Source organism: Mirounga leonina, unplaced genomic scaffold (genome assembly GCF_011800145.1).
Source record: "Mirounga leonina isolate KUSES-001 unplaced genomic scaffold, KU_Mleo_1.0 Mir_108, whole genome shotgun sequence".
In the NCBI taxonomy this organism is placed as follows: Eukaryota; Metazoa; Chordata; class Mammalia; order Carnivora; family Phocidae; genus Mirounga; species Mirounga leonina.
The window spans coordinates 2,149,143-2,175,194 of NW_023270237.1; the positions used below are offsets into that span (position 1 = coordinate 2,149,143).

Genomic DNA, 26,052 nt, shown 5'->3' on the forward strand with positions numbered 1-26,052 from the left:
AAAGAAAGAAAGAAAGAAAGAAAGAAAGAAAGAAAGAAAGAAAGAAAGAAAAAGAAAGACCCAACCCTGAGGTCTAGGCACACATCTAAGACTGTGGCTGATCCAGAACGAAAGAACCCTCAGTCCCAGCACAAGCCTAGCATAGAGTAACAAGCAAGAGTAGTAAGCTGCTGAGGTCAGATAGGAGCTTAGTGAGAGACCTCCTTCATGCTTCACGTGTGCAGGGAGAACTGAGGACGGAGCACCTACACCACATAACATTCTCTGACCCCCCCCACCCTCCCCTGCCACTACCCTGAGCATGAGGCAGTGTAGCCCTCCTCTATAGGGAGCTGAAGTCCCCTCAAACAAGATGTAAACTCCGCTAACTCTTGACTACACTGACTCAACCTTCCACATGTACAGCCTGACAGAGAGGTATGCCCATTTTCACACAAAGACACTACTGACCTCAGTCTCTCTTGCATTCTGCCCAGTGGAACAAGTGAGCTACAGGTATCAAAAGTTAGGGAATTTCACCAAAGACATGGGATTTCAGTCAAATAGAAACCCTCGGTAAGAAAAACCACAATATAAGAAACACAGAATTCCTTGGATGGGCTCATCACTAGACTTCACACAGCTAAGAAAAGCATCAGTGGGCTTAAAGATACATCAGTATAAATGATCCAAACACAAAGAAAAAAAAAAAGAGTGGAAAAGAAAGAACAGAGTCTAAGGGCTGGGGGACAGTATAAAACAACTGATTGGAGTTACATAAGAAGAGAGGAGATGGGGCAGGAGAAATACCCGGAGAGACAATGTTCAAGAATTATCTCAAAATAATGAAATGTATGAAACCACATATCCCAGAAGCTTGGAGAACTTCGAGCAAGATAAACTATAAACAACCAAATGTCAGTCAGACACATCAGTCCAATTGCTGAAAATAAAAGATAAAGGAAAAATCATGAAGGTCACTAGAGGGGAAAAGGACATATTTCATATAGAGAACAAGGACAAAAATGACAGCCTTAGAAATTATGTAATGCTGACAACAAAGTGGAATCTTCAAATACTGAAAAGTTAACACCTGTCTGATGAGACTTCTATACCCAGTGAAAATATCTTTAAAAAACCGAGGAGAAATAAAGACTTTTTAGGATAAACAGAAACTGGGAGATTTCATTACCATCAGACCTGTAATACAAAAAATATTAAAGGAAGTTCTTTAGGCAGTGGGAATATGATGCCAGTCAGAAGCTTAGACCCACACAGAGAAACACAGAAATGGCAAAAGTGAAGGCAAATATACAAGATCATTGATTATCTAAAGCAGAAACAGTAACAGTGAATTGGGGGCTTTAAAACATATGCAAAAGTAAAATGCACACCACTGACACATAGATGGAAAAGTGAGAATGACACAGTTGTCAGCTCCACACTAGGTGTAAGGTGACATAACTGTGAAGGTAGACTGTGATAAATTAACAACATACAAAATACACATTATTAAATAAAAATATGCTCTCAAATTTATGCATAAGTATATGTATACCTACATTCTAAAAAAGCTGTCCAACTATGGACCCTAATGTTAATCATCTATCTCTCGGTACTGAGATTATGGATGATCTTTTGCTTCTTCATGCTTTCCTAAGTAATTTCTACTATGTGAAAAATCGTTGTATTTCTTCTTTATCATTACCTAATTTGCAGCCCTTCATCACCATCTCTGTCTTGGCTCGTACCATTTGCATTCCCCACTCTGACAGCCAAGGAGAGGTTTTACTTACCCATCAACTTGCCTTGCATTTGAACTTTAAGGGAACCTGTTAAGCCTAGAGGTACAAAATTACATACGGCTAGAGTTAAAGGTCTATCTGTTCTAAGAAGAAACCTTAATTAAAACTTGGATTAAAATACATTCAACCTAGAGTTTTGACCTGAATTTAGTGCAAACAAGAGTAAATGCTACTCTAATTTTTTATGAAGTAGCTTATTAATGGAATTTTTTTTTCTTATGCCAAAGATGCAACGTTCAGTGTAATAGAGTACATTAGCATTTTGGTAAATTTTGTTAACTGATGAGTACATCTGATTCAGTCTAATCACCTATTTTATAGATAAGGAGGAGGCCAGGGAGGGTAAGAGGTTGCCAGGAGTCACAGAGCTGGCGGCTCGGCCATGATCCCCAGAAACTGCCTTTTTTATCTCACTGAGTTCTTTGGGCTTATTTGCAAATCACTGTTTTCATCTCCAGCACAACAGAATCTTATTTCATTGAACTTTTCCATTAAACTAGTCAATGTAGTAATTATTCACTCTAAAAAAAAGGGTAAATCTGATGAGCCAGTGCCTTCCTTTTTCTGGCATTTACTTCTCCTCAACCCTTGATGGAAGATGGTGGATAAAGCCAAAAAAGCAATCACATCACATATATACACATACGTTTTATTAAAAAAACAAAGGAAATTGGCTGTAAAAATATTTATGAAAACATTAACAGCATTTGGGTAAATATTCAGAATTTTGACTGAAGAAAATTACAGTACTCAGCTGGTTTAATTCTCTCAGATTTCTCGGCCAACAACCTAACCAGGTACTTAAAAAAGCAACTTGGATCATGACTGTATCTGCTCATGTGTGGATGTGTGTTCTCACCACAGTGTGATTGCTAGCCTTTTCTTTTCAGTCATTCATGTTCTTCTATGCTGATCTTCTCTTATCTTGATTTTTCAGTAAGACTTTTCACCCACAGCCTATCCTTCTTGAAGACAACAACCACTGACGTTACGGAGTAAAAATCTCAATCCCGAAGAACAAGTTTTGCCTTCCACTTTTAGGGAAAAGAGAAGCAAGATCACCCAGAACAAAGGTAAGCACTCGCGGGACTCCTACAAATTCAGTATATTCCATCATATACTCACAAGTAGTCCATATTACTTATCTCATTTAACCCACACACAAACTCTAAAAACAGGTACTCTCTAATTTTTTTCCTTATTTTACAGATGAGGAAACTAGAAAAAAAAATCAAAATAGCTTGCCAAAAGTCACAAAGCTGCCATAATTTATTTGCCCCAAAGTTTATGCTTTCTTCACTAGACCAGACCATGCTGTTCCTGAGCTTCTAAACAGTACAAATATATAACCAATTCTTACTATTAGAGCATTCCTGTGCAAGCAGATACAGAGAGCACTGGGGTCCAATAGTACAGCAGTTAAGAGCTAATACTCCAGAGCCAGACCACTTAGCTTCAGATCCCAAGCCTCCCCAGACTAGCTGCCTAACCTTAGACGAGTTTATTTAATTTCTTCATACCCCAAACTTATCTGTAAAATGAGGCCAATAATAGTATCCATATTATAGACCTGTCATGAGGATTAAGTGAGTTAACAAGGGTAGTCTTAAGAATGTTTCTTGGCATTTAGTAAACATGATACAGGTGTTAGCTATTACTATTCTTTTTCTTATCTCTCATCTGGACATTTAAAAATGGATGACATGAGGCACCTGGATGGCTCAGTCGGTTAAGCGTCTGCCTTCAGCTCAGGTCATGATCCTGGAGTCCCAGGATGGAGTCCCGCAACAGGCTCCCTGCTCAGCGGGGAGTCTGCTTCTCCCTCTGTCCCTCATCCTGCTCGTGTTCCCTCTCTCTCTCTCTCTCAAATAAATAAGTAAAATCTTTAGAAAAAATGGATGACATGACCGCCTCTCACAAAGACATTATTATGAAAGAGTTTGGGTAGAAAAGACATGGCAGAGCGGAAGTAATGTGTGAACTCTAAGAAGGTGCTAAAGGGGGCAGTTCTTAGGATGGATGCAAACAGTATTTGATTTGTGTCTGCTCAGCACAGCTCAGCCTGTGAAAAGCCCAGAAGGGGTGTGCTGAGGTGAGTCATGGCAGAGAAGAAGGCAAGAAGGGCCAGAGTGGTGGCTGATAGAACACGATGTATGTGACAAAATGTGATACAATCATGGAAAGGCATCCTTTATTACTATTATTATTATTATTTTAATTTTTTTTTTTTAAACTTCCAGGGATTTGGAAGAAACAACTAGCTCTGTTGGGAAATAGTGAAATTGCTGGCTTCTTTCTTTCTGAGATCTCAGCTGTTTCTGAAAAACCCAGCTGGGGTAGTAGCTGAGGCCCTTTATGAAATTGTCACCAAGGCCAGATTTTTTCTGCAACTTCCTAAAGTGAAATCAGGGCCACTTCCTACCTTACTTGTGATAAATGGTAGACTTTTCATTCTGTTTAAATATATAAAGGGCAGCTGACTTCTGATCCCCTGTACCCTCTCCTCTCTCTCCTTTTCTTTAAAAACATCTAGGAGGTTATCACTAAGTAGAAGAGTCAGTATGATCGCACTCAAGTCTTTCAGGTAATGAAAAATTAAACAGTAAGACTATTTTAGTTTAGTTCCTTGATACGGTCTCAATTGAATACAAATTCTAAAATAATTAAATGTTAAATTGAGAGGGAACCTGTTATCTTCTGCTAATTCTTACACTTGTTACTACTATGGTTTTAAAAGTTTGTCAACGTGGCAAAACAAGATATCTGAAAACGGAAGTTTTTTATGTGTTAATGACTTGCATTTAAAACACACCCATTTCAAGATTTGTTGTGTGTCCTCTTGCTAGTCTCTTTATTCACTATCCCTAGTGTAAGTAGAAACAGAAAAAATGATTAGTAAATAAGTTCACAGAGTGAGCACTGGGAAGACATTTAAGCAAGGCCTACTGGATTTTGTCATCCACCTCATAGATATTTATCTCTTGAAAAGTCTTACAGCCTCTGAGAGGAGGACTGAAGGAGATCAGAGTATGCCACCCCACAATGTGCCACTTGGGCATAAAGACTGTTTTGAGCTTTCTGTCTAAAAGCAAAGCACAGATTTCCCTTTGGGAAGGTGTTTCCCTCTCCCAAGCCAGGAATAAGGTATCTCTGAATCTCTCATCAATGGAGAAGGCAAGACTGGGATCTGCAAAACTGAACAACCCTTAGCATCCATTAGTTTCCCCACCCATATATTCACCTTTCCCAAATTCACTGCCTCTGGAAGCCCAAATTCCCTTTGTCATTGCACTTCTCCAAATGTATCACCCTTTGTTAAAATGATACATAAGCCCCTGGAGTCTAACTGCCTCTTTGGGTCTTCACTTCTTTTCTAGGAAGGCCTCTGTATGCATCATAAGCCTTTCTCTCATTTATCTGTCTTTTGTTAGTTTAATTTGCAAGACCCCAGGAGGGTAGAGGAAAAAGTTTTTTCTTCTATCACAAAGTCATATGTGCCAATCTCCAAACAATATATGCTTGGTCAGTGATATTTTATAGATATATAGATTTTGATACAATGGAGAAAAAACACAGAATTGAATTCCTGTTCACTTTCATTTCCTCGAGAGTATTAAAATGTGTTCTTTTTCTGTTGATTTTTATTGCTTTTCTGTTGATTTATTGAGCCAAAATCCACTGCAAGTCTTCTCCAGTAGTTTATTTTTATAACAGGCTTATTGAGATATAATTTACATATGATAAAATTGGCCATTTTATAGTGTACGATTCAGTGGTTTTTAGTATATTCACAAAATTGTGCAACCATCATCAGTATCTATTTAGAACAGCTCATCATCCCCCAAAGAAACCCCATCCCATTAAGCAGTTACTTCCCATTCTTCTGTCTATCCCCCAGCCCCTGGCAATCACTATTGCACTTCCTATGCATTTGCCTGTTCTAGACAATCCATATACATGGAACCACACAACATACGGCCTTTTGTGTCTGTCTTCTTTCACTTAGTATAATGTTTTCAAGGTTCATCCATGTTGAAGTATGTATCAGTACCTCATTTCTCTTCAAGAGGATGCCTGATTTTTTAATACCTTTATAAATACATAAAATATAAGCACACAAATAATGCTTTCAGTGATAAGGATTTGAGATTTCAAGGACATACCCAGGAGAATTTCAAACAATGGAATCTAATTTAATACTCCAGCTTTTCCAGTCTGACACATAGTAGGGTTTTTCTTTAAAAAAAATTTCAAACTTAAATGTTCTAATATTAATAATAAAAACATAAAATAAACTCAAACTTCCTTTATACTATAGCAATCATTATTAAGATGACTACCAGTGTTAGTAAAAGCCCGTTCTCCTCCTACTTCATGAAGCTTTAATGCAATGAAATAGGTCTTTTTAGGTGAAATCTTTTCCTCTTCTCCAGTTTTACTAACTGCTGGTTTCCTGGATAAGGAGGTTAAGTCCACACAGGTCCTGCTAAGACTGACGCTGAAAATGCTGAGGCCATTGACTTTCCCACCTCACTCCCTTCCCACAGAGACTAACCAGCTCCCACTGGCTTAGACACTGGCTGGTGTTGGGCTCCCCGGGAGTAGCAGCAGATGCCTGAATGTGTGAGGTCTGCTGTGAAGCCAGGCTCTGAGTATTTAGATCTGTTCTGCTCTAAAAACCTCAAGGAATTTATTTATTTTCTTTTAAGGATAAAATGAGGCTGTTTATTATGAATACTGTTAGTTTTCACTTGGATTAATAGCAGATCTCTCATCAACAATTTAGATAAGGCTCTGCCAGGTCTCTCACTAGCTTTAACATTTTGATTATTCATTTATCTCTTAATGGACACTTGGGTCGCTTCCACCCTGTGGATATCGAGAATAATGTCGCTATGAGCGTGGGTGTATAAATGTATCCTCAAGACTCTGCTTTCAGTTCTTTTGTAGATATACCCAGGAATGGAATTGCTGGATCATATGGTAACTCCATACTTCACATTTTGAGTAACCTCCAAACTTTTCCATAGTGGTTGTACCATTTCACATTCATCCCACAAACAGAGTACAAGGGTTCCAGTTTAAATGCTCACCAACACTTGTTCTCTCTCTCCATTTTTTTGTCTTGATAGTAGTCATGCTAATGGGTATTCAATGTATGTGTGTTTTTAAAGATTGAGAGAGAGAGAAAGCGTGAGCAGGAGGAGTGGCAGAGGGAGAGAATCTCCAGCAGACTCCCCACTTAGTTCAGAACCTGACTCAGGGCTTAATCTCATGACCCTGAGATCACGACCTGAGCCAAAATCGAGAGTCGGTCACTCTACTGATTGAACCACCCAGGTTCCCCCAATATGTGCCTTTAAAATATATCTTTCAGGATACATTTCAGAGTTTCCATAATTCCATAAACAATGAGGAGTTTTTGACTACTGAATGCCTTTTCATCCTATAAGAATTTGTTAGAAAAAAGAACTCTGCTAAAGAAATTGACACCTCTTGATTTAGACCAAGCAACTCTTTGTTTTGCAGGACAAATGTAATTAAAATGAAAAAGAGCTATAAATTATTAGGCTCTTGTTTTTGCTGGTTCTATGAGATAGATCTCTTTAATCTCCATAAAAATCCATAAAATAGATGCTGTTAGCTCAAATTCACAGGTGAGCAAGGTGAAGCTGGAAGGGGCCTCAGGTCACATGGCTAGAAAATGCTGGAGCCAGGATTAACCTCAGTTGTCTGATTCTAAAAAGCTGTGCTTGCCCTTTCCAGGTGGAGAGTCTCTTCTTAACTTGGGCAAACATCAGCTCTAGCTCTGAATCCAAGTAGCACTGTCTCCATACTGAAAATGCTGCTGGCATACAGCTTCCAACCAAAAAGGAAAGAGCGTATCTCAAAGCTAATAAAAATAAGCAGAGTCTAAAAGAGTAGCTAGTCCAGCTCTGTCATTTTAAATAAGAAGAACTCATGGCTTTCAGATTTTTTAAAGGTGTCACTATTAGCGCTCATTCAAAAGTAGCCTGCTCTGTATTACAGTAAGAAAGCCCCTCCTAGCTTGAAATATCTGAGTAGAGACGCATATAGTAACTGAACTATTAAAAATTCAGTTACAAAGTAATCAACTGTTTTCTATACATTGAGAAAAGTTGTTCTGAAATTTTGTAACTCTTTAAAATGAGTTAATCTAGCGATATTAGATTTCCTGTTATGTTTCTAATGAATGCTATCGCTTTAATAAAAAAGTCCACCCCTTTTTCTCATGTTCCACCATCCCAAATTCTTAAAAACAAAAATATTAAGGGGCTTTACAATGATACATTTTCCACACTCCTATATCATTTCTGATAAGTCTGGAATGAGATTCACTTCTGTATTAAATAATTTTCTTTCCCATCCAAAAAGTAACTCGTAGAGGCTTCTGAGATGTCAGTTAACTTGAAATTGTTAGTTTCTCAAGTATCCTGCCCTCGTTTGGTCTTTGGACAAAGCAGATCCTTGCGTGGATAAATTAGATCCTTGCTCAAGTTTCAAACAAGTTAAGAAATGAAAACAAGGTCTTCGAAGTTTTTAAAGAAAAATGGTTTGGGGAAAAAAAAGTAGTCCTGGTGCAAATGGCCTTCCCTGTGTGCAGTGCACTTGTCCTAAGGAGATGGTACTGCTCTTCTAGGGACCATGAAGACCTCAGCTACTCAGCGGCCAATACCACACACCCTCAGCTGCCATTTGGGCACCGCGGGCGCCACTGATGGTCATGCATGAGGCATGATAAAATGGGGTAGAAGGTCTGGATCTAAATCCCTGTTACTCTATTTCACTTTCCATAGGATCTGGGACAAATGACTTCTTGGGATCCCAGTTTGCTCATCTGTGAAAATGTCTACTCTGTGGTCTCAAATGATGCACTGTACATAAGTGTTCTGTAAACTGTGCATATGATGTAAATTCAAGGTTACATTATTAAGGAGTTATAAAGATAGTTGTTATAAGCCAATGAATTATTAAGACTTCTATGACTTGGGGTGCCTGGGTGGTGTAGTCAGTCAAGCACCCAACTCTTGGTTTTGGCTCAGGTCATGAGGTTGAGCCCCACATGGGGCTCCATGCTCAGTGAAGAGTCTGCTTGAGTTTCTCCCTCTCCCTCTCCTCTGCCCCTCCTCCTCAAACACTCTCTCTCTCAAATAAATAATCAATCTTTTAAAAAAAGACTTCTATGGCTCAACTTTGGACAATTTAGATAAAGATTTTCATAGCATGGCCTCAGAGAGTGTTTTCTGATTATGTCTGGTCAGAAGAATCACCTTGTTAAAAACACAGATTACAAAGTCCGCCCCAAAGGTACTGCATCCAAATCTAAGGGAATGGGGGGCAGGGGGGTCCACTGGCCAGCTGGGGAAACTGGCTGCAAGGCCCTGACTTGGAGACTATGAAAAAGGGGCTTTTAATTTTCAAACTCAGAGGAACTCGCTGCCTGTAGAGACAAGCCTGCCTTGTATTTCTTCTTAACAGAAAATGGATATTATACCTTTCTGTCATAAAGCCATTACGTTTCTAAATATCAGGAGTTCATTTCAAACCATGATCTTTAGGGATTCAAAAACGCAGAAGTGAGAGAGATAAATAAAACATGGGGGGGGGATGAGAATGCACTATATTTTAGAATGAATTTGATCATTTGTTACTCTTTAGGTTTGCTAATCTTCCGGTTTAACTGTTCTTAAATGTGTAATGGGATTTCCTGGTAATTTTTTTTTAAAAGTCCTTTAAAATCCTCTTTAAAAAGGCATTTAATTCGCTTTGCAACCCTGGCGCAAGCAGAGAACGAATCGCCAGCTGGTGCAAGACGGGCTGTGATCAGTTCTGGTTTCCCTGTGGGTCCTGCGTTCAGTACGAAGCCCGGACACGCTGCCTCCAACGTTCGAATGGTATGAACGACACAGTCTGAGTGTCGTTTATTTTTCAGTCTGATTTTACTTTACTCACTTTACTGTGTCTTAGCTCCAGCTCCACACCTTAAAGCTGTGTGGTTTTGCAAAAGTGATACCGCTCCTTGCTTCCTCGTGTGTAAAATGGAAATCATACCCCCACACCTCACAGGATTCCTGAGAGGAATACATGAAATACTGTATAGGAACCTTATTACAGTACCTCATGCCTAGTAATAAATGAAAGCTGCTACCTAAATTAGCTTGAACTTTGTGTAAGTTTTGTCGACCTCATATTTGAAACCTTCAGTATTAAGAGCTGAAAGGGAACTTAGGGTCTTCTGCCCTCCCCACCCATTGGGGTATATCACTGGGGGAAACTCAGTGCTCTAAGGATGAACTTTAGGGCCCCTTTTCTCCATCCTGGGATTTCCCACCTCCCTACCTTAGCTGTAAAGAGATGTTTGTTCCAGCATTCTCAGAGGACACTGTTGGCATCTTGGTTGGGATACTGTTATTTGCATGGGTCTGTCCCACACATGGAAGGCGGGTTAGCCATCCTGGTCCTGTCCCATTATGGACCAGCCACGATGACAACCAAAAATGCCTCTGCAAATTTCCAAATCCTCTATGGAGAATGATTATCCCCCTTCTGCTACTGAGAAACTGTGGATGTAGTAGGACTCTAAAGAAATCATCCCCGAGGAAGGAGCATCAAGCCAGGGAGGAAGGAGCATCATACCAGGGGTTGGACAAGCTTCTCCTTGAGTGCAGTTCTTTTCCCTGTGTGACTGGAGCATGCCATAGCTCACAGCCAAGTATCTTCATTTCCCCTTCATTATGTATGTCATAATACATCTTAAACACCACTGCCACCATCCCACTTCTCCAGTTAAAGACCTGCAATGACTTGTAGACACAGACTGGAATGGTGGATACCAGGGGCTGGCAGGCTGGGAATTGAGGAGATGTTGCTTAAGGGCACAAACTTGCAACTAGTAGAAAAATGAGTTCTAGAGAGCTAATGAACAGTCTGGTGATTTTGGTCAACAATATTTGTCTGTTTCCAGTCTCACTTCCCATTGGCAAATGGGCTCAGTCTCCATTTCTTGGACTTGATTCTAATCCCCTTGTTTCCAGCACAACTTACTCTTCCATTTTTTTCCCAACTATGCTAGCGCATGCTCATCTCCTGCCTGAACTTGTCTCCTTGAACCTCCTGCATTGACTTGGGAGAGAGCCAGTAAGTGACTGTTCATGTTTCTCAAGTTCACCCATTGCAACCTTTTGGTTCTGCCCCGTCCTAACCTCTTCCCACTAGGTGTCCCTTCACGCTTCACCCTGCACATTCTTCAAACCACTGGAGGAAGAAGGGAAAGCTTTTGGCATGCAAGAATGTGCAGGGCTCAGAAGCAGACGAGGGTGCAGCCGAGCTGCTGCAAATGCACTCTCCAGTGACAGCGTGGACAGGGTTCTGAACATTCAGCAGAGGGGCGCATGATCCCTTTGCTGCTGTCGGCACTCACCGGAGGAAATGAACATTCTACAGCCGATGAATAATTCCCTTTTAAAGTGCCAATGAATAAAGTGAGCTCTGCCAACTCCTACCTTAATAGAACTTTATTTCACTGAATTTCCAAATAGGATTTATTCGGGTCACTTAAAAATGTTCTCAGAGCAACAATTCTAGGGCAGAAGCACTGCAGGAAGCAGGGCACATGGCCAGTGAGGAAAAGCGAGGCAAAGAGAAACATGCACCTTCCAATGTCAATGATTTAATCAGAAGTCTTACTGTCTCAAACAACGTCATAGTCATTGTTTCTTAAAGGACTACCTTCTCATGCTGATAAATAGCACTGCAAACAGTGTAAATCCAACATTCTGGGAAGCAACATTTTCAACTACCTCCACAAGTCCTCCAGAGAGCTGCCATGATGCACCTGCTTGACTGACAATGTCACGCTTCTCAGGCAAATGTGTCTTACAGGGACGGGTCTCCTCCGGGATGCAAGCAGTAGCAACCACCTCCACCACAAGCATGGCTGGGGCCCTTGCCCATGTGCTGTGGGTCAAGCACTGTGCTAAGCAAGTAATGTGGACTATCTCATTCAGTCACAATGACGTTATGCATGAGGGACTATTACTGGACCCATTTTATGAGTTAAGGCAGAGGGGAAAAGCTTATGACTGACTGCTGTCTCTCTCATCGGGCTGTTAGGAAAGCTGCAGGCCCCATGATGTGGAGACTTGCCCTGGACCACATCAGTAACTGATGATGCAGCAGAAAGAGAGCCAGGGGTCCAACACAAATCCGAGGACTCCTTCCCTATGCTGCTACAACCTAGAAACATCACCTCGTCAGAAGAAAAAAACACAGATCCTATTTCACACAGCAAGATGTCAGTAAGTTCCAGTGTACTAAGGATTTAAGAGAAAAATGTCCTTTAAAAATTATATGGGCAGGGGCGGGGGGGCGGGTGGGTGGGCCACCTGGCAGGCTCAGTTGGAAGAGCATGCAGCCCTTGATCTCAGGGTTATAAGTTCGAGTCCCATGTTGTGTGCAGAGATTACTTAAAAATAAAATCTTTAAAAAAAATTTTTTTTAATTATATAGGAGGTTCTCCTTTGATGTGGCATTCAGGAAATGAAATGAAAAAGGCAGGAAGGAGATTGCATAGCATGCTAAGAGCAGCTCTCTATAAGAGGTGTATCTCCCACCACTGTGCCCTTGGTTTCCTGGTTTTGTTCCTCCTGGTGTGTTAATGTCAATGTCCTCCTGCCAATGATATCATGGTTGATGCAGTAGCTGCATGGCTGCTTTCCCATAACTCACATTCCTTTGCTAATGCTCCCACATCTCCATTTTCATTCCAAACGTGGTTTTTTTTTTTTTTTTTTTTAAAGATTTTATTTACTCATTTGACAGAGAGAGACACAGCGAGAGAGGGAACACAAGCAGGGGGAGTAGGAGAGGGAGAAGCAGGCTTCCCGCGGAGCAGGGAGCCCGATGCGGGGCTCGATCCCAGGACCCTGAGATCATGACCTGAGCCGAAGGCAGACGCTTAATGACTGAGCCACCCAGGGTCTCCGTCCAAACGTGGTTTTTAAAAAGTCTTGGTCTTGGGCGCCTGGGTGGCTCAGTTGGTTAAGCGACTGCCTTCGGCTCAGGTCATGATCCTGGAGTCCCGGGATCAAGCCCCGCATAGGGCTCCCTGCTCGGCAGGGAGTCTGCTTCTCCCTCTGACCCTCCTCCCTCTCATGCTCTCTGTCTCTCATTCTCTCTGTCTCAAATAAATAAAGAAAATCTTTAAAAAGTCTTGGTCTTTAATGCTGCAGAGCCTGTACTAGGAAATAAATCTAAGTTACTCTATCTTTGAAGATATGTATCAATAGAATTGAATGTGTTTATGTGTGCGTGTCTTTTGTCTTTGTAAAGAAAGATATTTAATGTTAAAAAGGTTAATAGGAAGGTTATGGGTGGTTTTTCTTTTCTTTCATTTGCTTTATTGTATTTTATTGTATAGTGCAGGGGAAATATATTAAAAATATATTTTCACTGGCACTGTCACCCAAACCAAAGTAGAGTCTTCAGAAGTGCTGCATCCTTATAAAACCATTACAAGAGTCACATTCTTATTGCGCACCCTTCTCTGTGGAGGAATAGCTGATGTCTTTTCTAGCACCATCTGGTGGTGGCCTTGATTGGGACTTAATAGCCCAGAACCTGAGGCCCTGTTTAATAGAACACCCTTAATTGAACAAAGCTTGGTAGTGGCCACGGATGAATGGCCCTTTGTTCTAGGCTTCTTGTCTTCCAAGGTCATCTACATTGTCGAATCACAAATCCTCCTGCCGCTCAAAAAAACTTGCTCCTCGGCACCTGACATTCAATCTGTGGGTCTGGTGCACTTGCTTAAAATCCCAGTATTAGAATCCTGTGGATTTCCCATCTCCCTTCATGCGCTGATGTCAGTTTGGGAAGCAGTTCCCTAACACCAGCTGAGGTTCCGTTTGAAGTTCGGAGACTAGGGAGAGGACTATGGCTTGAGCAAAGTGGATTTACACAGAGGCTGGCTGCCCGGGAGCAGTGACATGGGCACCTGCAAGTTATAGGTTCATTTACTCTCGAATTCAATAAATATATATTGAGTCTTTCCCAGTGCTAAGTGCTGGACTATCCCCAAGGGATTCCAAAATGGTTACTAATACACAGGTCTGCCTTCGAGGAATTCAAAGTCTTGCAAGTGCAAGGATGTGGGAGCTGCATTTCATTGCACCCCTACTTCGGCCCACATAGGACTGTTGAGACAGGACATGCCAAGTGCTTAACAAAGAAGCTGAAACTTAGTAAATACTCAATAAACTGTAACTATTTTAATAAATCATTATTACTACAAATTTCACCGACAGAAGAAAGGAAGAAAATGAACATCTACTGAGCCCTTATCCTGTAGCAAGCAGGGTCCCACATGCGTTCACACTGTAGCCCTCTGGCTGAATGGGATGCAGCTGTATGTCAAAGTACCATTTCATCAAAAGCAGATAAAGGGCTGTCAGGCAGAAAAAGAGTGAGAGGGAGAGAGGAAAAAAAAAGTCCTGCCTTCTTATAGTACAACAACCGAGGAATAGTTCTCTGAAATAAAATGTCTACCTCTCCTAAAAATATCTACATGGCAAATATGTTGCTGAGTCCTTCGCTGAAAGATGGAAAAGAAGAACTTCATGTGAAAGTGGTTATCACAGCGCTCAGCACTTGGTGAGTACTGGGGAAGAGGAGACTTCCCAGGTGAGAAGAGTAGGTTCTAGACGAGGAGCTCAGCAGGGAGGGTGAATGAGGCATCTTAGCACTCAAGGGGCTTAGCTAACAAGGAGAGTGTGCCAGACACACAATACCATATACATGAAAGAATATGCAATGTTTACCATGTGAGAGCGAGTCAGAGTGTGATGGGCACGCCTAGTGACGTGACAGGCATAGCAGCTTGCTTTGGGGGGTCAGAGAAAGCATCTTTGAGGAATAGGATGCAAGCAGCCTTCAAACAGATTAAAAAACAGATTTTTCAGAAGTGAGGTAACTATGTGGCAAAATCTCCGGCAATTGAAGACCTCTCTTGAGATTTATCTCATTTCTTTTTTTTTTTTTTTAAAGATTTTATTTATTTATTTGACAGAGAGAGACACAGCGAGAGAGGAAACATAAGCAGGGAGAGTGGGAGAGGGAGAAGCAGGCGCCCTGCAGAGCGGGGAGCCCGATGTGGGGCTCGATCCCAGGACCCTGGGATCATGACCTGAGCCGAAGGCAGACGCTTAATGACTGAGCCACCCAGGCGCCCCGATTTATCTCATTTCTAATACTTCTGAACTTCACATAGCATGAGTTGGGGAGAAATCACTACTTTAAAGCTTCTAGTAATTTTTATTTCTTTTTTGCAAAAACATTTCAGTTTTATTTTTGGTGGTGGTGGCGGCAATGGTGATTTCTAGTTACATAATGAGAAAGGCAAAATATTCCTTTGGAGCAAAAAAGGGTAAGTCCATCAGGAGTAAAACTGCTCTGCATAACTATATAAGGGATCATTTTCCTTGGAGGAGGGAGTTACATTTAAAGATAATTATTATGTTGATGGGAAGAAAGACCTGAGACTAATGGTGTCTCAGCTTTGTTCTAAACTTTTTGTGCTGATGGAAATGTTAGGTATTTTGCGTTAATACGTAGCCACTAGCTACAGGTGGCTATTGAGCACTGGAAACATGGTTATTGAGAATGAGAAATAGAATTCTGAATTTAATTTAATTTAAATTAAAGCTACTTCCCACTAGATGGTGGCTACTGAATTAAGATGGCCCAGGTATGGAGAAAACAGGGTTATCTCTGTCACTGGGCCCAGAGACTAGGTTAAGGTCCTGGAATCCATCTGGGAGAGACATGATAAAAGGGGTTGCCATTGGGGGAAAGCAAGATAGACTCTGCCTCTGGGGGTTCAGGAGGGTGGTACCCAGAGGTACCCTGGGGAATGGGTCATAGCCTATGGACTTTTGGGGGCAGTGTTGTCCAGAACCAGTCCTTCAGCTTTGCTTCTCTGATCTGAACCCCCTTCATCAGTCTCTACGTTTTTAGAAAAGTCATGTTTGGTATTATAACCTAGACTCAGTTGTGCTTTAGGGAATTAAGAGAGAGACTATGTTGTATGGTTTAGCACTTTGCAACACAAACAAGTTAGTAGAGTAAGGGCACTAGGTTACTCAAGTCTGAATCTCCAGCTCTAGCCCATAATAGAAGCTCTTTAAATGTTTGCTAGATTGAATTTAATTGAGAAAGGAAATCTCCAGATTATGTTTATCCATGGACATTGCTTTGCTCATTCACATGCTGAATCATGTTGACCTCTTATGTGGGCGGAGTCTAAGTCTGACACTTTCATTTTTCCACCAACAGGTTTAGCGGTTCACCTATCTAAAATAAAGTAACCTTGGGCGCCTGGGTGGCTCAGTCGTTAAGCGTCTGCCTTCGGCTCAGGTCATGATCCCAGGGTCCTGGGATCGAGTCCCACATCGGGCTCCCTGCTCTGCGGAAAGCCTGCTTCTCCCTCTCCCACTCCCCCTGCTTGTGTTCCTGCTCTCGCTATGTCTCTCTCTGTCAAAAAAATAAATAAAATCTAAAAAAAATTAAAAATAAAAAAATAAAGTAACCTTTCATGCGACTTAATCGAGTTCCGAATATGGCCCAGCACCTGCCAAAATCTTGTTCAAAACATCTGATATTTGAGAAAGGCAGTCCAATGGGCATGTGAACCAGTCAGTGATCTGTGACACACACGCCCAGTTCTATCAGATACAATTAGAACATCATCAAGCTAAGCACCTGGGCCATAGTCCCTCAGCCTCCCTGGGCCAGGTGCCTTCACAGACCAGATAGGCAGGACGGGGCACTTGGAATTGAGCCTTTTGAAATACAGTCATCAAAGGTATTGTCAATTATGAAACTCACTGTTCTTAATAGAAGAATTCACATGATAAAAATCATATTTTAGTTATTTCACATACACAAAAAATGGTCTCTATAGATAACTGTAAGATTTCCTTTGTCAAAAAATGAAAACTATTATCATCCATGCTTCCCTTTCCGCTACATATATCAAAGCCCTTACGGCCTAAATTTATTCTCCAGTTGTATTCACTGGTTCATTCCAGCTGCTTGGTAACATTTGCTTTTTCTGTTTCATCCTTAGATGTCTTAATTTGTACAACTTTAATCTGCAAACCACCTGAAATCCTTTTGGAAACAAACGAGGTACAACACTCAAACACATAAATCCCTAATTCCTCCCAGAGATCAAAACCAAAAAGTACTAAATGGCAGGACCTATATAAGGATATTTTATTCAGTTATCTCCGCAAATGGGGAGTTGGATAATCATTACAGGAGAAAAGTCAATGACACGAGTGAAGATTAAGTTGGGTGGCCCATTATATTTGATGAAAAAAACCTCTGAGCCAGCAAAGTATTAATCTAGCTCAGTCAATAAAAGGAACTTTGCAGGCATGCACATACTGATTTGGCCTTCAGTTACTCCAGTGCAAAATGCTCCTTCCTGGAATGATAATCACTAGCAGCTCTGGTGTGTCTTAGTTACATCCTCTTCCCCAAGAGAGCTAGAATGATTTGCTAAGAGAGCAGGGGGTCACGCATCCATTCTGACAATGTCGATGCCGTGTCAGCAGACTCCGTTCACGGGGTGAAGAATGCGAAAGCTGCCCTGCAGCAGGAAGCAGCCACCCCACTACTTCCCTGCAGTGGGCCCAGGAGGCTGCCCAGGTCTTCATGCAAGATCCAAAAGGAAATATTTGGGGTCTCTTCCATAGACATCGCAACATTATAATACACAAATCACAACAGACATCATCATAAAAATCAAGGGAAGGTGCAGTAAACAGGCAAGTGTGCTCTAAATGGGTGACGGGAATTGCAACTCGGAGGTACACATTTGCCATTGGCGAGGAGCTGCCTTACTGCTGCATAAATTAGCTAGCCCTGCAGAGAAGCACAGAAAGCAATCTGTTCTGCTGTGTACTCCCTTCAGCGACACCATGTTTGTTTCTGCCTCGTATCTGCTTTGGAAGTGCATATCTACCAAATGCAGGAAATGATTCCAGAAGAGTTGTCCTTGCTCCTATTCCCCAGCTCTCTCTGCCCACAGGTAGCCATTGTCTAGGCCATGTCCTCAGCCCACAGAGAACTCTGAGACTGTATCTGCCTTTCTCCAATGATCTGTCGCAGCCAGCGAGCAGAAACCAGCAGCCCCCTAAGACAAGGACTGCTGTTGGTTTTTAATTTACCTGTAACCACCTAATCCTTGCCTCGCTCAGACCCGGTTCCTGAGGCTTATGATCCGCAGCTAGCTCTTAGCAAGCAGGGCTTAATGAGCCTCCCTTCATTGTTCTGACCAGGTAAAATCTGTTCCCATCTGTGTTCTGGGGCGTCTTAACTCTCCGAAGCTGTTCCAGCCACACCCCCGAGGGACGTGTGGTGCAGAAATTGCCCAATGAAACTGGGCAGGGAGAGGCCCTGGTCCCCAAGTGCAGATGCTGCGTTACTAGGTAATAGAATTGCTAGAGATTTGGAACCTAAAACGGGTTTCTTGAAGCTGTCTACAAAGACTAGTTCTTCTCAGACATCCAAAAGCAAGTCATCCATCACCAGCTGCAGAGGGGAGCCTTGTGTCAGGGTGTAAGGGACCGCGCAGGCCTCCCACGAAGTACAATCAAATTACACCACAGCCTTCAGCTCAGAGTGCTGGTAGGCCTCATTAACTAGGGATGACTGGAGAAAACGCTTTTGTAAATCCATAAAAAGTCTCAATTTTAACATATTTTAAACAAAAACACAATGTGATTATTTTAACCCACAGCAAGGTTAACAGCGAGGTGGGTCTGAGATCTCCATTGATCTTTAATCGATAAATAAGCATTCGTTTGTAATTAGCACGTTCATTGTTTTAATGTAAATGGATGGTTTGGAATTGCTCGAAGGAGTGTGAAAATACTGTAATTTGTCCTCTTAGATCCCTTAAACATTGCCCCAATCTTCTTATTTTCAGCAGCATCAGGAAGTTTCTGAACAATGGCGCAAAGACAAACCTCAAACGCTACCCTGACATAAATTTCCCAAATGTCCTAATTAGAAGATATGACTTAATGAGGTTTTCATTATACTGTGCATTACAGAAATAAAACCAGAAGAACGCATCTTCAAGACAAGAACTTCAGTTTTCGCAGTGACGTGCCCCTGTGCACGAGGTGCTTAACTTTGTCCTTCAAAATGTCAAATTAGGCTTCAGGTCAGCCATGTGACTGAATGCCAGGGACACGCACCGTGCAGGAATAACACGCTCTGCAGTGCCAGGAGCTGACAGGCGCTCCTGAGTCATTTAAACCGATCAAGGCTTTCAGCAAGCCGATGACAAGAGGGCAGGAAATAGCTTTTATATCAGTACAATCTGAGTTCTTACTAATTTTTATAGAACTAATGAGTTATAAGAAGAGAGGGAGAAATGAACACCTGGAGTCGCGTAAGGGAGACAGAAGGCTGGAGTGGCCGGGAGCTTTCCTATCCTGCCTTTCCTAATCTGTTGGCTCTGGGATCCTGGACCAGCCGCTTCTTATTGCTAAGCTTTGGTTTCCTCTTCTCTAAAACATGGATAAATAACACTTTTCTTGATATTCGAATAAATGAGATAAACGTGCATAGCCTGGCATCTGCCACACAGGAGCGACCTCAAAGATGGTATGGCTTCTACTGCTGTTGCTAAAGCTAGTACTAGTATATGGCCTCTCTCCGATCTCCTCTAACCCCATTTTCCTCCCACGAGTAAGGTTCTAGCAAAAACACCACCTCACACGCTATGCTCGAAATCCCAGTGCTGATGCTGTACTTGCCAACAACGTGTCGGGCCCTGTGCCCTTCTAATTCCCACAGTCACCCCCTGAGGGAGTGGTGATATTATATTATTGTTATTATTCAATTTCATAATTCACACACCGTTTCATCTTATCAATGAGGAAACTGATGGACCCCAAGAAAATTTAAAGCCAAAATTGGAACCCAAGGAGTCTGAATCCTGAGCCCATACTATCAGGCTACTCCTCTATCCTGCTTCCTCCTTCCTTTCTGTTTCTATTTCCGATGATGAGGTGCCTCAGGATCAGGCCCAGCACCAGACTGGTGTTTACACTCAGAACACTACTACTCTGGACGGCTGGGCTGCTATCGAGGGATACACATGATACTGTAACTCCTTTCTCCAGGAATATGAACTTAGTCGGGGTACGGAAACTTGTGACTCATTATGAAAGTCTGTAGGGGACAGACGATAAAAGCAAGACGGTCTCTGTGTTTTGGGTTCTGAAGTTTGGATCTCATCCAGATATTTCACTCTCTTCTCATCTGCAAGGTCAAGACCCTGCTAGCTAAAGCACTCTTAGTGCCATCTGACCCATTTCTAACAGTCTCAGAAATTTCTACCCGGGGAAGGGTTTGTACTTTCCAGTTGTGATTCCTTGAATTGCATCTGCTACATTCACGTATATATGTATCCCCCCCCCCCCCCCCGCCCCATGATCATGGCTTATTTTTTTTTTTTAAAGATTTTATTTATTTATTTGAGAGAGAGAGCACATGAGAGGGGGGAGGGTCAGAGGGAGAAGCAGACCCCCTGCCGAGCAGGGAGCCCGATGCAGGACTCGATCCCGGGACTCCAGGATCATGACCTGAGCCGAAGGCAGTCGCTTAACCAACTGAGCCACCCAGGCGCCCTGATCATGGCTTATTTATCCTGTTAGGAAACAGGCACACCTGTATAAAAGCAAGAACATGCAGTAGGAGAAGTCGAAAATCACAGCTTTCGCTGACTAGTAGGTAGGACCTAGAGGTCAGCGGTCCCAACCCCCTCCTCCTGTCAGGCAAGGAGGGCTCAGAAGGCTTTCACATGCTTTCAGGGCGGGTCCTAGCGCCCTGCTCTTACCCTCGCGGTGAAGTCCACAGCAGCCGCTCGGTTTAACAGCAACGTGGCTACGTTGATATTTCCATAGTGAGCAGCTATGTGGAGCGGAGTGAAGCCACTCTGCAAAGAAAACATAGCAGACATTCAATTGATTCCTGCTGGCCCCTTGTCCGACACGTTAATACCATAACCCTGCCCAAATCAAAGGGAGGAAGCAAAATATGCTGAGGTCCACATTCCATTCTGTACTAGGTTTCTTTCAATTAGTGCCAATTGTTCGTAGGGTTTCAAACAAACGCCCAACTCATAGGCAGAGGAATAGCCAGGAAGGAACCAAGGGTGCAGACTGAGTAATTTTAGTGACTCGGCAGCAGAACTATACAGAAGCCAACGTTTCAAAACATCAAAATAGGGCTGACAAGAAAAATCTATTGCTTACAGAAGGTTTGATTAATACCACTGTTTTATTATCAATGATAGAATTGTCCATTGAAACTCTTTGTCGAAATTCAATTTGTTTAATATATTCAGTATGGAGTAAATGCCAATTTTAATGACAAAAGCAATTTTGGGGGAGAGAACTACAATTGGTCTTGTATAACGGGTGATTGCATTTTAGAAAGAATCCACAAGCTCGTCTCTTTATTAGCAAATGCCTATTCATTTCCTCTAGCTTAGTCATACCAAGGTCATTTTACTTCCTTAAAAAATGCTAAAACATGCAACGATTCACTTAGTCCCCAAAGATTGAAACCTTATAGGAGCTAGATGCATTTCTAGATTGTTAGCAAGCTTCTTAGCCATGCTAGCTATCTTACTGAGTCTTGTGGGGAGGGTGGGAATATTGGTACCATTCAGAGGTAACTTTCATCTTGCTGACACCACTGAGGCTAAGTGTCATGCAGAACTCTAAAGAATCAGTCCTGGAGGAGTAGAATGACAGGGTTGTCTGCAGCTTTAGGTAGAGCTGATAAGCATCTAAAGCATCAAAACTCTTCATCTCACCCAACTCTATTGCGACATCCTTCATTCTCAAGGATTCCTCATTCTTCCTTTCCAACACCAGGTTCAGCTGCAGAAAGCCCTGGTAATCGAACTACTATCTTCTCTGGCACATGCTACTTTGGGGGCGGGGACATAAAGCAGGTATCTAGCCTACAGAGGCGATGCAAAGAAGGAGGGAAAGAAATGAGGCAGCAGCACTAGGTAATGGGAAAGTGATGATGCAGACAGAGATTATATGCATATGTTTATATATATATATATATATACCTCTGTTGTTCTATTCACCACCATCTAGGTTAACACATTTGGAAGCAAAGAAGAGGAAAAAATGAACGGTTAGTTCGCTCTCGGTGACATGGACGGCAGCAAGCTCATGGCAGCTAAGTTATGAGGATGGAAGCTCTGGTGGGAGCACAAGAGGCACAGAAAGAAAGCTAGACCGAATGGAGGGCTACACAATGGCCTGTTCCAAATGCCACATTTCCTTCACAGAGACCTTCAGGTCATACATGTCAAGGCAATGGCAACGTTCGGCTGGGACTCTGGCTGCCGGCACGCTCTCTCCACAACTGATCAATACTCAGTGCATTGCCTCTCATCTCAGATACCAGCCAAAGGTTTATTTGTGCACATTGTGGTTAGCATTTTGTAATTTTCCACCCTGGTGTTTGAGCTGAAGTGTTGGATACATTCAAAATATACGTTAGAAGGAAGGAAACTACCAGGTGCCTATAGATGGACCTCGGATGTGGCCTCCCTGTTAGCATGCATCAGGCAGCATGCACGGTTACCTCCTAGCTGGAAATGCTGAGGGGGCCGCGCCTTCAATCGGCTGACTTGGACACGTACTGTCCTTGCTCCCAGTGAGGTTAAGGCTTTGGGGTAAGCTTGCCAAAAGGCAGACCAGGCATTCTTACAGCGTGGGTGCTAGCGCAGGAGAGCGCATGGCCGGCTGCCCGCCTTCGCGCCTCACCTTTGACTCCACGTCTGCATTGTTGTCGTTCTGCAGCAGCAGGGCCGCGGCCTTCGTGTCATCTTTTCGGGCAGCGATGTGAAGAGCTGGAAGACGCACTTTTCCTTTAGTGTCATTCTCTAGCAGGAGGGAAACGACTTGATCGTGACCTTGTTGCAACGCTACGGCCAACGGTGTGAAGCCATCCTGCAAATAAATGGATGGGTCAAGATTGGCCCTAGCGGACATGTTCTTTTTGATTAACAAATAAGAATGCAACCGAGCGACCAATTTTTGTTTAAAGCTACCATATTCAAGTAGACAGATATGTGAAAAGACACATGTATATATGTATATGTCTATAAATACTTGTTTATATTTATATATTTACCAAAGCAGAAAATAATAAAAAAATTTGTAATAAGTTTTTGGGATTTTTTTCTGTTAAAAAGTAATACACATTAATTGGGTAAATCTTGAAAATACACAAAAGTACTACATAAAGAGGAAAAAGATACCATAATTTCAATATCCAGAAAATAACTGCAGTGAAAACAATATTTCAGGTTAAATCCAGGTAAATTTTTCCAAGGATCTTATTTAATTAAGCTATAAAAATTTCCCCTGATATTTCAAAACTGGGGGAGAGGCCTGTCTGCTTCCTCATTGCACCTTGATGCCTAGCACATATCTGGTGGCCACTCTGTATATGTTAATTGGTGAACCATAGTAACCGCCGTTTTAAGAAAGGTCTTTATGAAACACTCTTGGCCTCTCTGACCAGTGAAGGGAGAAGACACAGGGATCATGCAAAACAGGACTAGAATAAATTGAGATATACACTCAGGTCTGTGCATTTTGAGCCTCCCCACTGTATTGCCCTGGGACTTGACAGAGAGAAGACAGCTACAGATTTTGCTGTGGTTAAGTAATCGGTGGATGATCTAAGGTTACTGACAGTGGAATAAACAGCATGGAATAGAAAATCCTAAAACTGGCTCAAACTTGAATTCTTCTATGCTTTTACTGTCATGCACTCAAAAGAACATTTATAAATTATTTTTATTAGAGAACTGGCAAGTAAGGTACTTATTTTACTTGGGCATGATATTTTATATCGGTAAGCCTTGTGCTACAAGAAGAGGGCTACTCCAGTGGAAGGGTGTTCATACGGGAGAAGAGAAAATCTAGTGACTTGCACACTAGTGTTTTCTTGGTCTTCCTAAAAGACCACTTTCATCATTTTTTTCCTTGCTGGAAAATCAGACAAGGGCTCCTACCATTTTTTGACTGAATGCACATCAGTATATTTATATTTAAGGATGTGTAAAATATTGGCCCCAAACACCTAAGGGACACTATTGCCCAGATTCTTCTCATATAAATCCTTTCCTGCGGAAAGGTCTCCTTATTAACTGCGGTGTGCAAACTATTTCTACGCTGGCTTCTATACTCATGCCATGCCCCCAGCCTGCAATGTCCTCCGCCTCACTCACATATACAAATTCTGTCTATTCTTCATGCTTCGAGAACCAGCTGAAGTTCCATCTGCCCCTTTCAACTTTTCCAGGGAGACCCAATAGAGGGAAAGGATGATCATTAACGTAGCTAGAAGGACTTCCCCTGCAGCCTTAAGAAAGGCTGAAAACAACCAAGACATTACCAAAAGAACATCACAGGTTTACCCTTAAGGGCATGAAGTTTCGAATGCAATTTAATGTTATGAGAAAAGTAATCTACATAGCTATGTAAATATAGGACCTCATTTTCATAAAGATAAATATGTGCGTTGTGTACATATACCAAAAGGTCTTAAGGAGTAAACAAAATGTTATCTCTAGGGAAAATTAACAGTGGCTTTTTCTTCTTTTTGCTTTTCACTTTACTTTCTCATTTATGTAATCTATTACTATTACAAAACAAAAGAAAAAAATATTTTTTAAAGGACAGAATGGTCAAAGGAAAATTGTGTATTAAGAGTGAACGTGAAACCTGGACAAAATGTAAGGGGTAAAAATGATAGCCCGCTTCTGGTTCTGAATCAAAACTAAATGGCTATATTTTCTGCTAATATGAACTTTTAAGCCCATAGGGCCTATACATAAAGGAAACTACTTTGCACCAGAAAATAAACTGCAACAGAGACCACAGCACCCACAAGAATGTGCTTCCTGCAATAAGCCAATTAAAGAGACAAAGATACCAGCTCTAAGGTGTCAATAGCTAAAATTAGTAGCTCCCGATTTTGGCTCCAAACCCAGTCTAAACAGTTTGGTTCTCTCTGTGCAGTTATACTTAAAAGAAAAATACATGGGGCACTGGGGTGGCTCAGTCAGTTAAGCAGCCAACTCTTGATTTCAGGCTCAGGTTATGATTTCAGGATCCTGAGATCCAGCCTCGAGTCAGGAGGGGAATCTCCCTGCACTCAGTGGGGAATCTGCCCGAGATTCCCTCCCTCTGCCCCTCCCCCTGCTTGTCTGCTCTCTCTAAAATAAATACATAAATCTTAAAAAAAAAAAAAAAAGAAGAAGAAGAAAAATACAAGCCAAAAGGAAACATGACAGAAGCTCCATGAGAACCTCCATGCCTTGTGGAGTATCTGGAACATAATGGGTGCTTAATAATTACTTGTGGGGTAAATGAACAAATCCTTTAACCTAATGCTTCAGAATCTTAATTAGTAAAAGAAGGAAGATATATATATATATATGGAAAAGATAGGGTATACAGTACATAGTTAATACAGAAAAGGTTTTAAAAACCACAATCAGGCCAAGGACGTAGCAGTAAGTTGGACTTAACCTGCTTCTAAAGGAGAGATACTTAGTGATCTGTACATCACAGTCTAAAAAGACTACCTTCTCCTTCACAGGCCAAGAAAGTACTATGAAATCACTTTCATTGGGATATTTATATTATTTAGTATTTCCATCAAAAAATGGGAATGGATTTTTCTCTTATCCAACAAGTAAGCACTGCTCTATGCCTACCAAATGTGTGTTTTCTTATCGACCAGTAGTTACTTCTTACCTACCCTTAAGAATATCACAAAAACAATACATTCTCATGATAAAAATCTTCAACAGTATGAAAGGGTATAAAGTGAAAAGTAAATCTCCCTCCCACTGCTCAGAATAAACCACTGAGAACAATATGGATATTTTCTTCTATCAGCATCTATAATCTTGCCTCATTTTTGACAACGCTGAATAGCATTTTATTGTGTGAGTATCAATATTATTAAACAGGTTTCCTAGTGGTGCATATTTAGGTTCGTTCCAGTTCTTAAAAAATTGTTCATACTAATTCTGTTGATGAACTTCTTGTATACTGTTTTTGTATCCCCCTCTAATATATCTGTAATGTAAATTCTTAGAAGAAACAGAATTGCTAAG

General features: G+C 41.7%; 1 protein-coding gene across 1 annotated transcript in view; it reads right to left on the reverse strand.

Annotated features, from left to right (window-relative positions):
• Positions 1–26,052, reverse strand: part of LOC118019506 (ankyrin-3-like) — a 331,391-nt gene that overhangs the window by 185,952 nt on the left and 119,387 nt on the right. The window contains exons 6-7 of the mRNA XM_035018759.1: positions 22,679–22,864; positions 20,722–20,820 (exon numbers count right to left, since the gene is read on the reverse strand). Coding sequence (XP_034874650.1) covers positions 20,722–20,820; positions 22,679–22,864 — 285 coding nt within the window. The remainder of the gene's footprint in view (positions 1–20,721; positions 20,821–22,678; positions 22,865–26,052) is intronic.